At 43.6% G+C, this 12,617-nt stretch overlaps 1 protein-coding gene across 14 annotated transcripts in view; it reads right to left on the bottom strand.

The window, feature by feature from the left end:
- Syne1 (spectrin repeat containing nuclear envelope protein 1) overlaps window positions 1-12,617 on the bottom strand; it is a 459,455-nt gene that overhangs the window by 53,582 nt on the left and 393,256 nt on the right. For all 14 annotated transcript variants that reach the window (XM_060373516.1, XM_060373529.1, XM_060373530.1 and 11 more), the window contains 2 exons: window positions 11,734-11,889; window positions 2,981-3,139 (listed from right to left, as the gene is read on the bottom strand). In XM_060373516.1, the coding sequence (XP_060229499.1) occupies window positions 2,981-3,139; window positions 11,734-11,889 (315 nt within the window). The remainder of the gene's footprint in view (window positions 1-2,980; window positions 3,140-11,733; window positions 11,890-12,617) is intronic.

Raw genomic sequence — 12,617 nt, 5'->3', positions numbered from 1 at the left:
AACCCACAGTAGATACTTACACTGGGTTTATGTCAAAATAAACCTGTCCACGGCCAGGGATGCTTAGAGGAGAGGCTCGGGGAACCACTGCTCACTCCTGAACCTCTGCCTTCAGCTGTGTGCCTACTGGTGACTCGCCAGGCTTCAGTTCACATATATATATGAAATTGTCTAGTATACATAGACTCAATCAGCATATGCATAGCTGACAACAGGCTCAGAGACATGTGCATACACATGTATGCATGTCTATGTCATCATTACATGTCTGTTCATGAATATGTACATATGTGCTTATTTTTGTATGTCATGTCATCTATGAAGACTTTAAACATATCTTGTCAGTCATGTTATCTGTGAAGAATATTTTGAGCTCCTTTATTTTAGAGATATCTTCCACCACACATAATGGCAACTTTGTTCTCAAGATAAAGAACCATTAATTTTTCAGCAGGTTAGCAGGTCTCACAACTTGGTTTATCCAGGCTCTGTGCTAGCCCCTCTCAAAAACTGGTTAAAGGTAGCAAGCCCTAACTGGTCTATTTGCAGGGGAGACACACTAAACCAGAAGACAGATTTGGTTTTAGGGTCAATGCTGTAACACCTGGTACGCAGCAGACAGTATCTCAGCAAAATAATAAAGGAAGATGGCTCCTCAGGTAAAGCATAAGTGTGAGGGCAGAGTTTGGACTCCTGGAATCTATGTGAACAGCAAAAAAGAGGGCCACCTGGCCTGTAATCCCTGAGCACCGGGGAAGACACAGAATCCCTGGAGCCAATTGGATAGCGAGACTAGCCAAATATGTGAGCTACGGGTTCAACCGGGACAGCCTAGCTCAACTTCTAAGGTGGAGAGCAACTGAGGAAGGCAGCTGACTCCGACCTCCGGCCTCCGTAAGCACAGGCACATGTAGGTCCGTCGTGTGCACACCACACGAACATGCACACACAAAACTTAAATCAACACCCATGAAGATAGGGTTTGTACATATAGTCTAACTTTTCCTCTACAGTTGGATACTCCCTAACCACTTCTGTGAGGAAAGGGGGTCTGGAAGAAAGAAGGTGGTGAGCAAAACTCCATTTCAGCTCAGGGTTGAATGCCCTGCCTACCTACCTTCCCATGTTATTTCAACACATAGGGATCCAAAACCCAAAACACTGAGTGCATTTATTTATGCTTTAACATTTCATCACAAAATTGGGGTGATTTTATTGAGAAATGTTGATTCCAAAAGAACTACTCTACATTTTAAAACGCACTTAGAGTAAAACTGTCCTCTTGGGTTGTCATCTAAATTAAACTGCTGTTTCAACGCCAGTACACAATAATAGTTGGCTTCAAGCAATTTGTCACTCGGTTTTTCCTCTGCTGTCAAAAATACTGAGCTTTTCTTAGTAACACTTCACATTTACAAGAAAGACAAGACCAGGATGAGCTTTTTAGTTCCACCACTTATTTTATATACAAACTAGTAGACTTAATACGTCAAGGAGTGTTTCTTTTCTTCTTTACGTTGCAGGACTGAGATTAAACCTAGGCCGTATGCACTACTGACCTGTGTTTGCAACACCACTCACCACTCCCTCGTCTATTTTCACTCTTTATTATGAAGCAGGGGCTAGAATTGCACTCACTTTGTAGCCCAGGCAGACCCTTAACATGCAGTAGTTCTGCTTCAGGTTCACAAGTAGCTGAGAGGACAGGCCCAAACCTCTGTGGCCACCTGTGGCCACCTGAGTATCTTTGCCATCATACCAAATAATGTCATAAAATCATTACCATGAGAGGCTCAAGTTTTAGCAAATTTCAAATTATGGCTATATTTTGATCTGGAGAGATTTTCCATCCCTAAAATGTCCATTCTGAATTTCACAGTGACAACAGTGAGGATTCAGATACACGTAATGAAGAACGAGTCTTCAGCGAGCTTTAAGGCTGGTGACCGGTTCATGAGCCTGCGCAGTATGCCGTTCTTTGACTCCCAGCAACCAGCAATGCTCCAGGCTCAGCCGAGGCTAACACAAAACCTGCATCATCTCGGCCCAGGAATAAGAGCTTTCCACACCAAATAAGCGAACTGATTAGTCAAGAGATTTTTCTTAATTATATAGAGAACTTAGAAAGTCATCAATGCTACATGTTGGCTTTGGAGTTGATCTTATCTCTGTGTATGCACTGAGAACAATGTGGTTTTTCAAGATGAAGAAAACCATAATCTCTGTAGTCAATAAATATGAGCTCCATGTTTACGAGAAGTTAGGCATGGCTGTGGATGCAGGAGGTAGGGGAACATAGAACGAGACAACGTCCACATTCCAGGGAGGTTTTCTGCCTGATTTTTCTTTTCCTCCAGACAGTGAACAGGTAAATATGGAAAATATACCATATGTGTGCTAAGGAGAGGCACAAACTGACGTGCTGGCATGATTATTTGCTCAAAAATGGAGAAACTCTACTGAAACCCATACAAACATTTAAAATTATCAGTCAATACAGTAATCCCTGTTCAGACATAAAAAATGTCCTAGGTCCACATGAACGCACAAAATAACTGAATGATGCATAGTCAGCTTGATATAACAGGAATCCAGAATTCCCAGAGAGGTCTTCTTTCCCCTCGGTGGCTAATAGATCACAGTTTCTAGGGGAATTTCAGTTTAAGCCACCTTTCCTTTGAGGTCCTCTGTAGTGATGTCTCTCCCTTCGAACCATGAGGAACAATGAGATAAGAGTGGTATGTGTAAATGATTACTCCAGGACAAAAAGTAGAAAGTTGATTTCCTCACCAACTAAACGCACCCTGTGAAGTTTTCATGTAAAGCTGGTCTTTCCCCACGGGTCTGTTGTATGTCATGAAGAGGAGGATTAGCACACAGTCCTCCTTGGGTGGGAGAGTGATGGGGAGTTAGGCTGTTAAGCGCAAAGCACCAGGAAGAGCAGGGAAGAAGGGAAGCCAGGCCGCATGGCGCCTCTCACCTTCCTGAGTTTCTCTATCATCTCTTCAATGAGGATGTCTCCATTCTGGGAGACCTTGCTCTCCATCTGGGTCAGCCACTCGCACAGCTCCTTGTTCTTCTCGCTGAAGACGGCCCACTCGTTCAGCCGCTCGCTCACCTGCTGTCGTCTTAAGGAGACCTGGGAAGTTTAAGATGGGATGGTTGAGAGAAGATAACTGGAGAGCAACTCTTCTCCTGAGGAGGAGAGAATAAGCCGAAATGGCTGAGACCGGGGCATTCCTGCAGGATTTGCCCAAAGAAACAAAAACTGAGGGAAAGGGGCTGGAGAAAGGGCTCAGACCAGTGGCTGCTCTTGCAGAGAACCCAGGTTCAGCTGACACCGCGTGATGGCTCCCAACCCTCTGAAGTTCCAGCCCTGTTTAACACACTCTTAGTGGCCCAGAGCATCTGTTCTGCTCCTGACACCCCACGGGATGGCTTCCTGCCCTCTAACTCCAGTTCTGGGAGGTCCGATGCCTCTTCTGGCCTCCACAGGCACCAGGTAACATGTGGTATATTTAAATCCATCCAAGCAAACATCTCATCCATGTAAAATACAAATAAGTGTTTTTTATTTTGTTTTATTTTAATAGAGGGAAGGAAGGACAGAATGGAATGGAGAGGAAAAGTCAGTTGGGTCTCTGTATGTGGAGAATGTGCTGAGGCTCTTACGGAAAGCATCCCTACCTAAACAAAATGATTCCTGGGACTCAGCTTTGCCCTGACAATTTTATCCCTACCAAGCTCCTTCTTTTCTCCATTTATATACTTTTTTTTTCATTTATTTTTGTTTCTTTTCCTTCTTTTTGAATAATTTTGGTTTTCATCATACAGATTCAGGTTTTAGCTTTTAACCATAAATAATCACATTTTCCCATTAAATGTACAGAATACAGAATATTAAAAAAATTACAGAAGAATGTGCAAGCTGAGTCTTGTTATCTGGAATTATTAAGACCAAGAAGGTGTTTTTCTTGTTCTTGTTGTTTTTGCTTTGTTTATTTGTTGTTTTGTATTTGTTTTTTTGGTTTGTTTTATTTTCGCTCACTGAGGTATAATCTACACAACAGAATCTCTTTACACTATACATCTGAATGTATTTTTGTATATCCAGAGTTGTACAACTATGACCATGATCAATTTTAGAATATTCCCATGCCCCGTAGCAGTGCTGCTGGCAGCATGGCAGTGGCAGTTAGACTGGACTGCTAACTGGAGCTTGAGGGCACGCCTCTGGGCCTGTCTGTGATGGCCTGAAGGAGAAGGCCCACCCCAGAAGCAGGCGGCACTCTCCGCTGTCAGCCAGATATAAAGAGTCTCAGAAAACACAGCATTCCCCTCCGTGCCTTTGATTCCGCTTCCGGCGTGAGCGTGGCTGTCCCTGTGTCTGCACCCTCCTCGGACATCATACTCCAGATTCCCCGGCTCTCCAAAGTGACCTGAAAACCAATGTCTCCCCGGAGAACGCCCTCAGCCCTGAATTGGGACTGCCCAGACAGGCAGCTTCAGGTACTAAGCTTTTTTTCCCTGAATCTGTGCAGCATTCACACAGAAGTGTCGGATTACCAAACCCTCAGGTATGAGCTATCTACTAAATCACTTCTTAAAAATATGTATTTATTTATTTATTTTTACATATATGAATGCTCTATCTGTAGGTCATCATTTCCATGCCAGATAAGTGCATCAGATCCCAAAATACATGGTTGTGAGCCCCCATGTGGTTGCGGGGAATTGAACTCAGAACCTCTGGAAGAGCAGGCAGTGCTCTTAACCACTGAGCCCTCTCTCACTCTTTATAACACATGTGGATACACGCACACACATATCTGCACTCTATTGGCTTTGTCCCTCTGGAGAACCCTGCCCGACACAAGCCATCATTCTCTTCTCTCTACACACTTCTCCCAGCTCTAATCCACTCTCTGTCTCTGCCTGTTCCCAGCACTGCATATGAGTTGGAATCAGCTTGTGTTTTTGTGATGGGCTTCTTTCACTTAGCACAGTTTAAAGGTTCATCCATGTTAAAGGATGTAACAGCAGCTCATTCTTCCTGATTGCTGAGAACAGTCCACTCAGGATATCTGTATACGGTACTTGTCCAGTCATCTGACTGTAGACGTTTTGGTTGATTCTAGTCCTGATTTACTATAAATAATGCTGCCACACATGGTCATGCCTAAGTGTCTTCGCAGACACGAGTGATTATTTCTTTATGTATATACTTGAGTAAAATCACTGCTTGATACAGCATCTCACCAATTCTTGTTTAAAGTGGCTGCAGTGTTTTATACTCCCAACATTGGTCACTCTTTGTCTTTTTTTGGCTAGATCTGTATCAGAGGTAAAAAGCACTTTTCCACTATGATTTTCATTCATCCTTTCTTAATGGATAATGGTATTGATACTATTTCTTGGTCATTTTTAAAGAAGTTTACAGAAAAATTAACCAATTCAGTTGCCCATTTCAGAAAATAGGTAGTCTATTTTTGAGTTTGAAAAGTCCCTTAACTACTGCTGAGTCTAGAATGATTTGGTCTAGCGTTCTAAAATTCTGTGACTTCATCATGTTCATGATTTTGCAGTGCTTGTTAAGTTATGGGGGTGTTACCTAATATCACCACCTGTAAGCAAAATGAAGCGCAGTTAGCATGGCAGGTAGAAGGCTGGAGGATGGTCTTCCCAGACCCGCAAGACTATCAGCCTGATGAGTGAAAACAACCATCCACTTTAGTTGTTGGGATTCGGGGGGGGGGGGATACTATTCTCAATATTCCATTATGAAGAGTTCCACATAAATCGAAATGGGAAATAACGCATAGTAAGCACCCAGGGCACATTCCACTGCATACTAAAACTGCTGGCTTTTCCTATTATCTTAATATATGCATATATTCCTTTAGCCATTATCCTATTTATTATTAGCCTTTTCTTTTTCTTTTTTAATATTGCTATTGTTTTGAGACAGTAACTCATGATGGACCTCAAGTTTAGGCTCTAATCAAACTCACTATTTGTTAGCAGTCCAGACTAGTCTCAGCCTCCTGGGTGTGCTGGGGTTACAGCTGTTGATGACTAGAACTTGCTGGAACCATTTGTTTACTTTTTTTTAATGTGTTTTGGTTCTTCTGTACAATGCTTTGCTCTGTAGCCCTGCCAGGAGGCCTACAAATGTATGGTGGTGACACCAACCAGGAGGGCCCAAATGTATGGTGGGGATCATGAGTGGTGCAGTTATAAGCCTGAGCCACCAAACCCAGCAACCCAGTTTAAACAGTTTAAAATGTATTTTAAATTTATCATTTTAAATATAGGAATAAAAACATTTCAAAGACGCCCTATGCTTCCTGGTTACCAAGGCTGCCTTTGATTGGCTGTACCAGCGAGTCTCAGGTAGGTAATATTTAAGGTCCTGTAGAAACCCATGTGCCTATGATCTTATCTGAGAAGAGCTGGGAATCAGGTGACACCATTCACAAGACCAACCTCAGGGCCAGGAGATACCTGACAAGAGGTCACACAACCTACCACAGCTTTTCAGAATTTTCCACTAGAAATTTCCTCCTTTGGAGCCCAGTGTGGTGGCGCACACCTTTAATCCCAGCACTCAGGAGGCAGAGACAGGTGGATATCTGTGAGTTAAAGGCCAGCCTGGCCTGCAAAGTGAGTGTTGGACAACCAGGGCTACACAGAGAAACCCTGTCTCAAAAAACTCAATCAATCCATCAACCAACCAACCAACCAACCAACCAATCAATTTCCTTCTTTGAGTTAATGGTGCCTATTTAAATGAATTCTTTCTTTGGGTTGGCTATCACCACTGAACCTACCAGTCTTGCTCACTGATGTAACTAAGTTTGCCATTTAGTTTTCCTTGAGGCAAAGTAATACTGAGGAAACAAGTGGCAGTGAGCTGATTGGGGACTTACAGGGGATACAAGTTACCCAAGTTAAAAGGTTTGGAGACAAATCTCATCTGCTTCGGGTTCTACCCATGCTGAGTTATACAGCACGAGCCATCATCACAGAAGGCACAGCTCTTCCGGAACATGAAGACTTTGAATTCACCTGTCATTCATACACCCTCAGACAGGAGGTGGGGGCTGCAGCTAAAACGGGGTTCAGTTGATGCAAGCAGAAACACTCGGGATTGGTAACTCATCTCTAAGGAAAAGAAGCGCCCTCCTCAAGATGTGGGATGGGTTTGTCTCACTCTGGGTAGCTTTCTGTGCATGTCAGCCACAATCCAAGGATGTATGCTGGGGCTCCCTTCACCAGTATCTGCAGAGAAGGGGATCACAGGATAGACAGATATGACCCATTTCTTTGAGAAGTAGGTGTACCCCATCCTGGAGTGAGTTGGACAGTTTAAGGTCTCAGCTTTTGCTTAGCCAAAGGCAGGGTCAGAAAAGCTGGAGCCTTTGAAACAGGCTGTAATGCATAGTATGTCCAGAGGCAGCTGAGACTGAGGGCCAGTCTCCATTACTCTGCTGGTAAGAACAAGTCACCCGACCTCCATGAGCCTTTCTCCTTTCACTTATAACCTGACATCACATTTTCCCCAAACATGAGTATTTAGTGTTTGCAATAAACAAGCACCTTCCATGTGTTAGGGGCTGCAGGTGTGGTGTGCTGACTGGAAGGCACAGCAAGAACTTGGAAAGGTGGTCAACAATACCCCGTCCTAGTTTAATCATCTTTCTCCTCAGCATTTATGTTCTACATTTCCAGGGAGCAGCTTGAAACCACATCCTTAGTGTTTGTCTCACACGAAGGTTTTGCTTTCATTTGTTTACTGTGGACCTAAGACTGGAAAAAGAAAACAGCAACAACAACAACGAAACCCTAAATACGTGGGCTGCAAGCACTGGGGATAAGCCAGGGCCAAAAGCTTTTTGCAAAGATGTGAATTCACAAGAAATGTGCCATTTCGTGCTGTGTAGAAACTGAATATTTAAGCTATATATAAGTGGACCCATTTCTTTCTTTGGAGTCCGCTGAAACCATGAAATTTATCAGCTCAGCACACATTTACATTTTTTTAAGGGTACTGCCTCGAGACAGCTGAGCAGGAAGTACACTTTTTTCTAGCATTTATTTTTATCATGACTTTGTGGGTGCAAACACACACACAAACAAGGAACTCTAGTGGTGTGATGTTGTATATTTACATGACAGCTAGAATCACACATGGTTCTAGAAAACAACAGACAGAAAAGCAATATCCTCCGCAATTGGCACTAGCTACAACATGTCCCTTAGGGCAGCTGAAAATCCCCTCTGTCTTTATTTTGATGCTCCACAGCATCTACTTACAAGCTGTCGTCCTCGTCCTCATCTGGGACCCCAGTTTCTCCCCGCTTCAAATCAGCTGCCACAAAAGGAGCAGAGCTGGCTGTCTCCTCCTTCGCCCACAGAATGCCATCTATGTTCAGCTGAGTTTGTCTACTTTTATGAGGAGGCTTGTTTTCTGTTGTGGTTTCAGATTTGACAGAAGTGCACCGGAAACAAGAAACTCAAGAGCTACTAAGTCCTCTGTGTCCCTCCTCAAGAATTATTAAATCCTGGCACCTGGCCAGACGCAAGGCTAGATGCTCACTGGTTTAAATAATCGGATGCAGACTGGAATGGTACAGGATAATTATGTGTTAGCTTCATACTTTAAGACTTTGGCAAAGGAATTTTCTAGAAACATGTCCTGTCAGCTTCCTCTTTTTCATGCTTCAGTCTACTCATGGGTGCGCCGTATTCATGAATTCCTTCAGAGCAGCCATGTGGCCAAACACTGCTTTCAAGCTGAATGTTCAAGTAGATATCTAAGTCTACTTGGCAATTTTAAAACATATGAATGACTGGCTAAACAATTAGAAATAATGATAGTTCCATGGCATTATCACTCATTTTTCTGAATCTATTGTATGGGCCATAATTTTTCATCTATAAAATATTATAACTTTGTCATTATTTTATCCTCAGGGGAATGTAAGTGTTAGAACATAGTACATGGCCTTCATGATTAGACATATGCAAAGAACACTTAGCTGCTATAGGTACTAGCTTGTTCAAAGAAACGGACTTTGCATCTAAGGGCCTCAAAGCCTTGAAATCAGACTTCAGTCAGAAGAGAAGATATGCTCCCTCATAGCACAGAACAAGGAGGAACTGGAAATGTACAGGACTGTGGACATGCTAGGGTGGAACACTGCCAACATGGACTTCACAGGGGTGGAGGAGGGGAAAGAAAATAGGTAGGGAGACCAGAAGAGAAGTCATCACTCAAGGCAAGAAGTCATGACCAAGGCCTCCAAGAAGGGATGCTGTGAAGGTTTAGCATGAGGAACAAAGGAACAATGAGGAGAATTTTGAATCTGAAGGGAAGTCTCCCTGAAGCCTTTGTAGGTATCAGCTACAGAAATGAGTTAATTTGTTTACTTACTGAAAAACATGCAGAAGGAAAGCAGTTGTAGATTTCCCTCAGGGTTGAGGAAATGATGACTAGGGAGCTGGAGAGACGGCTTAGCAGTTAAGAGTGCTTGGTGTTCTCAGTGGTCTTGCCGCGGACCTGGGCTTTGTTCCCAGGACCCACAGGGCAGCACAGTACGCTGCACCAACTCCAGTTCCCAGGATCTCCCTCTGTGTGATCTCGCACGCACACAGCATATGTACATACACTCAGGTGCGCACACACATACATATAAAATAACTACATAAAGAAATATATCTAAAAGAAAGACTGCTGACATAGGGGACGATTTTTAAGAAAGAAAGAAAAAGAAGTGAGCAGACTCACAGAGGCAAACGAGTAAGACTGTCCTAATTTCTCATTATCAGTACCCAGAAAATACCTTCCATTTGTATGTGTGTCATGCTAAGGCTTAGATATTATAACAGGGTAATTGTGGTGATGTCTACATGTTGAGGAGTTCAGGAAATCATTTGTGTGATGATTGATACAGTCACTCGCTCTCCATGAGCAGCTCTTTTCAGGCTCCTCACTGTCCACACTGTGTGTGGCACTCTGAAAAGTGGTCACTCACATGCTGATCTCAAAATGCTAACACGTTGGTGACAGCCATTTCTTGGAAGGAAAACATTCATAGGGGGTTGCTGAAACACCACTCTAAGCAAGTGAGCGAACCGTCCTTTGACCCATGATGTGAGCAAAGTCTGGCTTTATTTTATTTTTTTTAGTTCATAATTCTTTTTTTATTATTATTTTTAATATTAGTTAGAGTTTATTAACTTTGTATCCCTGCTGTATCCCGCTCCCTCTTTCCCTCCTAATCCCTCCCTCCCTCCCTCATCTCCTCCCTGCCCCTTTCCAAGTCCACTGATAGGGGAGGACCTCCTCCCCTTTCATCTGATCCTGGTTTATCAGGTATCTTCAGGACTGACTGCAAAGTCCTCCTATGTGGCCTACCAGGGCTACTCCTCCCTCGGGGGGGGGGGCGAGGGGGAGGTCAAAGAGCCCGCCATTGAGTTCATGTCAGGAACAGTTCCTGTTCCCCTTACAAAGTCTGGGTTTATATTAAGTATCTGGGAAAATTGTCTCAAGGGACAAGTTGGTTTTTTATATCAATAAACCACAAGGCGGGCCTCTCAAACTCTGTTGGATGGTTCTAGAAGCATGAGCTTAAGAATCCAAAATGCCAGGTCAACTGGGGAGGATGAAGAGAGAAGAAATAGCACGCAGAGTAGTTGGTACAGGAGCAAGGAAATATGAGTTTGGTTGGCCGTATTCTTCCACCTTCTAACACCTACAGCCCAACCTCCACTTCAACCTTATCAGTGATGTATGTGTTCCCTGTACAACCATCTCTTCTCCCTGCCCCACCCTGGCACCTAAGAGTTATCCATTTCAAGAAGCATTTCCTCTATCCAGCACATACATAAAGATGTATTGTTTCCATGTGTTCATATGGACTTTTCTTCATAATTGCACAGAACTTTCTAGGATGCCTTTATCTTCAGTGCAATTATAAACTTGATGGCAGAAATATCAGTTAGAGCCTATGTTGACAATAACCGCAATGACCAACCCTCTGAGCAAATGTGTGTATGGCCTGCACTGTGGCACGCGTGGTGCCCAGGGTGTGACAGGGCCTGCAATGTGGCAGGCACAGTACTCAGGGTACATCCCTAAGGGCAAGGCGCAAGCCTCCTGCTGGCTCGGCTACAGGCTCTTGGGCAGCCAGGAGTCTTCACTGCGAACCTTTACCTGATGCTCACATTCGCCCTCCACACTTTCTCGCCACCTTTTCCTCAGTCTTTCCCCTTCAAGGCCTAAGTCACAATCTCGTTTAGCATCTTATACACAGAGAAGGCATTTAATAAATAACGTAAGCCTGACAATGCTGTCCACCCACGAATTTCTAAGGAACTGCTGTAAATGTTCCGAAAAATAAAACTACCTCTAGAATATCAAGTAAACCCCAAATGATGTGTTTCCTTCATGGTTAAAATGTAGAACACACCACCAGTCCCTTCCCAGCTGAAAATGTACAACAGTTCATGCCAGCCAGAAAAAGAGAAAGAAATACTTCAGTATAGATGAATCCAAAGTATACTGTGATAATACAGCTTACCCTGAAATATTCTGGCAATGACCATAGGTTCCTGTCTATACAGTGAGTCACAGGGCAGGTCCAGACGTGGCTCAAGCCTCCCTGGCCTCCTGGATCACCTCCCAGTCTCCCATTAGGAGGAACTACTTCCTCACTGACCACAGCTCACCTGGTGACAAAGCTCTTCCCACTGCCTTTGCAGAAGCTCTATGCGTTCATTCAGGATGGAGATGTCCTCAGCGCTGATGCAGCCAGCCAGGGCATCCCTCAGCAGGTTCAGCTCTGCCAGGTCTTCTGTCCACCTCCCAACCACGTTTTCCAATTCCTACATGAGAAAAGCCCATGAGCCCCCGTGCCATCCACCTTTAACCCTCTGAAGGGGCCTTGGTGACCTCCCTTACTACAGCTCCCTTTCTACAAACTCCTTCTGAAATACCAAACTTGAGCTCTGTTTTATTTGCATTCTATATAGCTTGAAAGCCTGCCGAATTCTTCCAATATAATACCAAGGTTCCCTGCAGGATCTTCCTACCACCTCCCTGGGCTTTTTAGGATGGTGTCCTTTTCCCAAATCCAAGTTTGTCAGTTTAATGGTCTTCTTTATTCTAAGTTTGCATCATCCTGCTACTACCCTGAGACCATGAACAGATCTACACTGGTTTCAAAATCCCTTAGCCACCCTCTAGTTTCATCCCATTCCCAATCACAACAATGCAATATTTAAAAGAGCAATTTTCTAAACCCAGCTTCATTTTGATGACAGGCTGAGTTGACATAGTTTCTCCTGCATCCAAAATAATCCACTAACTACACATTATGTCAGATAAGATTTATTGAACTATTGATTATGGACCTGTCCTTTTGGGGCATTATTTGAAAGAAGAAAAAAAATCCTTGCAACAAAATTTGAATGAGCAGATGTTTCTGCCAGTCTTCGATAGGTGACCAGTTTTGTAATTTGTGTCAATCACGCTCTCTGCCAGCTGTTGTTTTTAGATTCCAACTCACTTAGTGCATGAATGGAGAATTTCATACGGTTTGTTCTGTCTTTCT

Source organism: Meriones unguiculatus, chromosome 20 (assembly GCF_030254825.1).
Source record: "Meriones unguiculatus strain TT.TT164.6M chromosome 20, Bangor_MerUng_6.1, whole genome shotgun sequence".
In the NCBI taxonomy this organism is placed as follows: Eukaryota; Metazoa; Chordata; class Mammalia; order Rodentia; family Muridae; genus Meriones; species Meriones unguiculatus.
The sequence above is the reverse complement of the archived record's forward strand: the minus strand, read 5'-3'. Positions and strand labels throughout refer to the sequence as shown.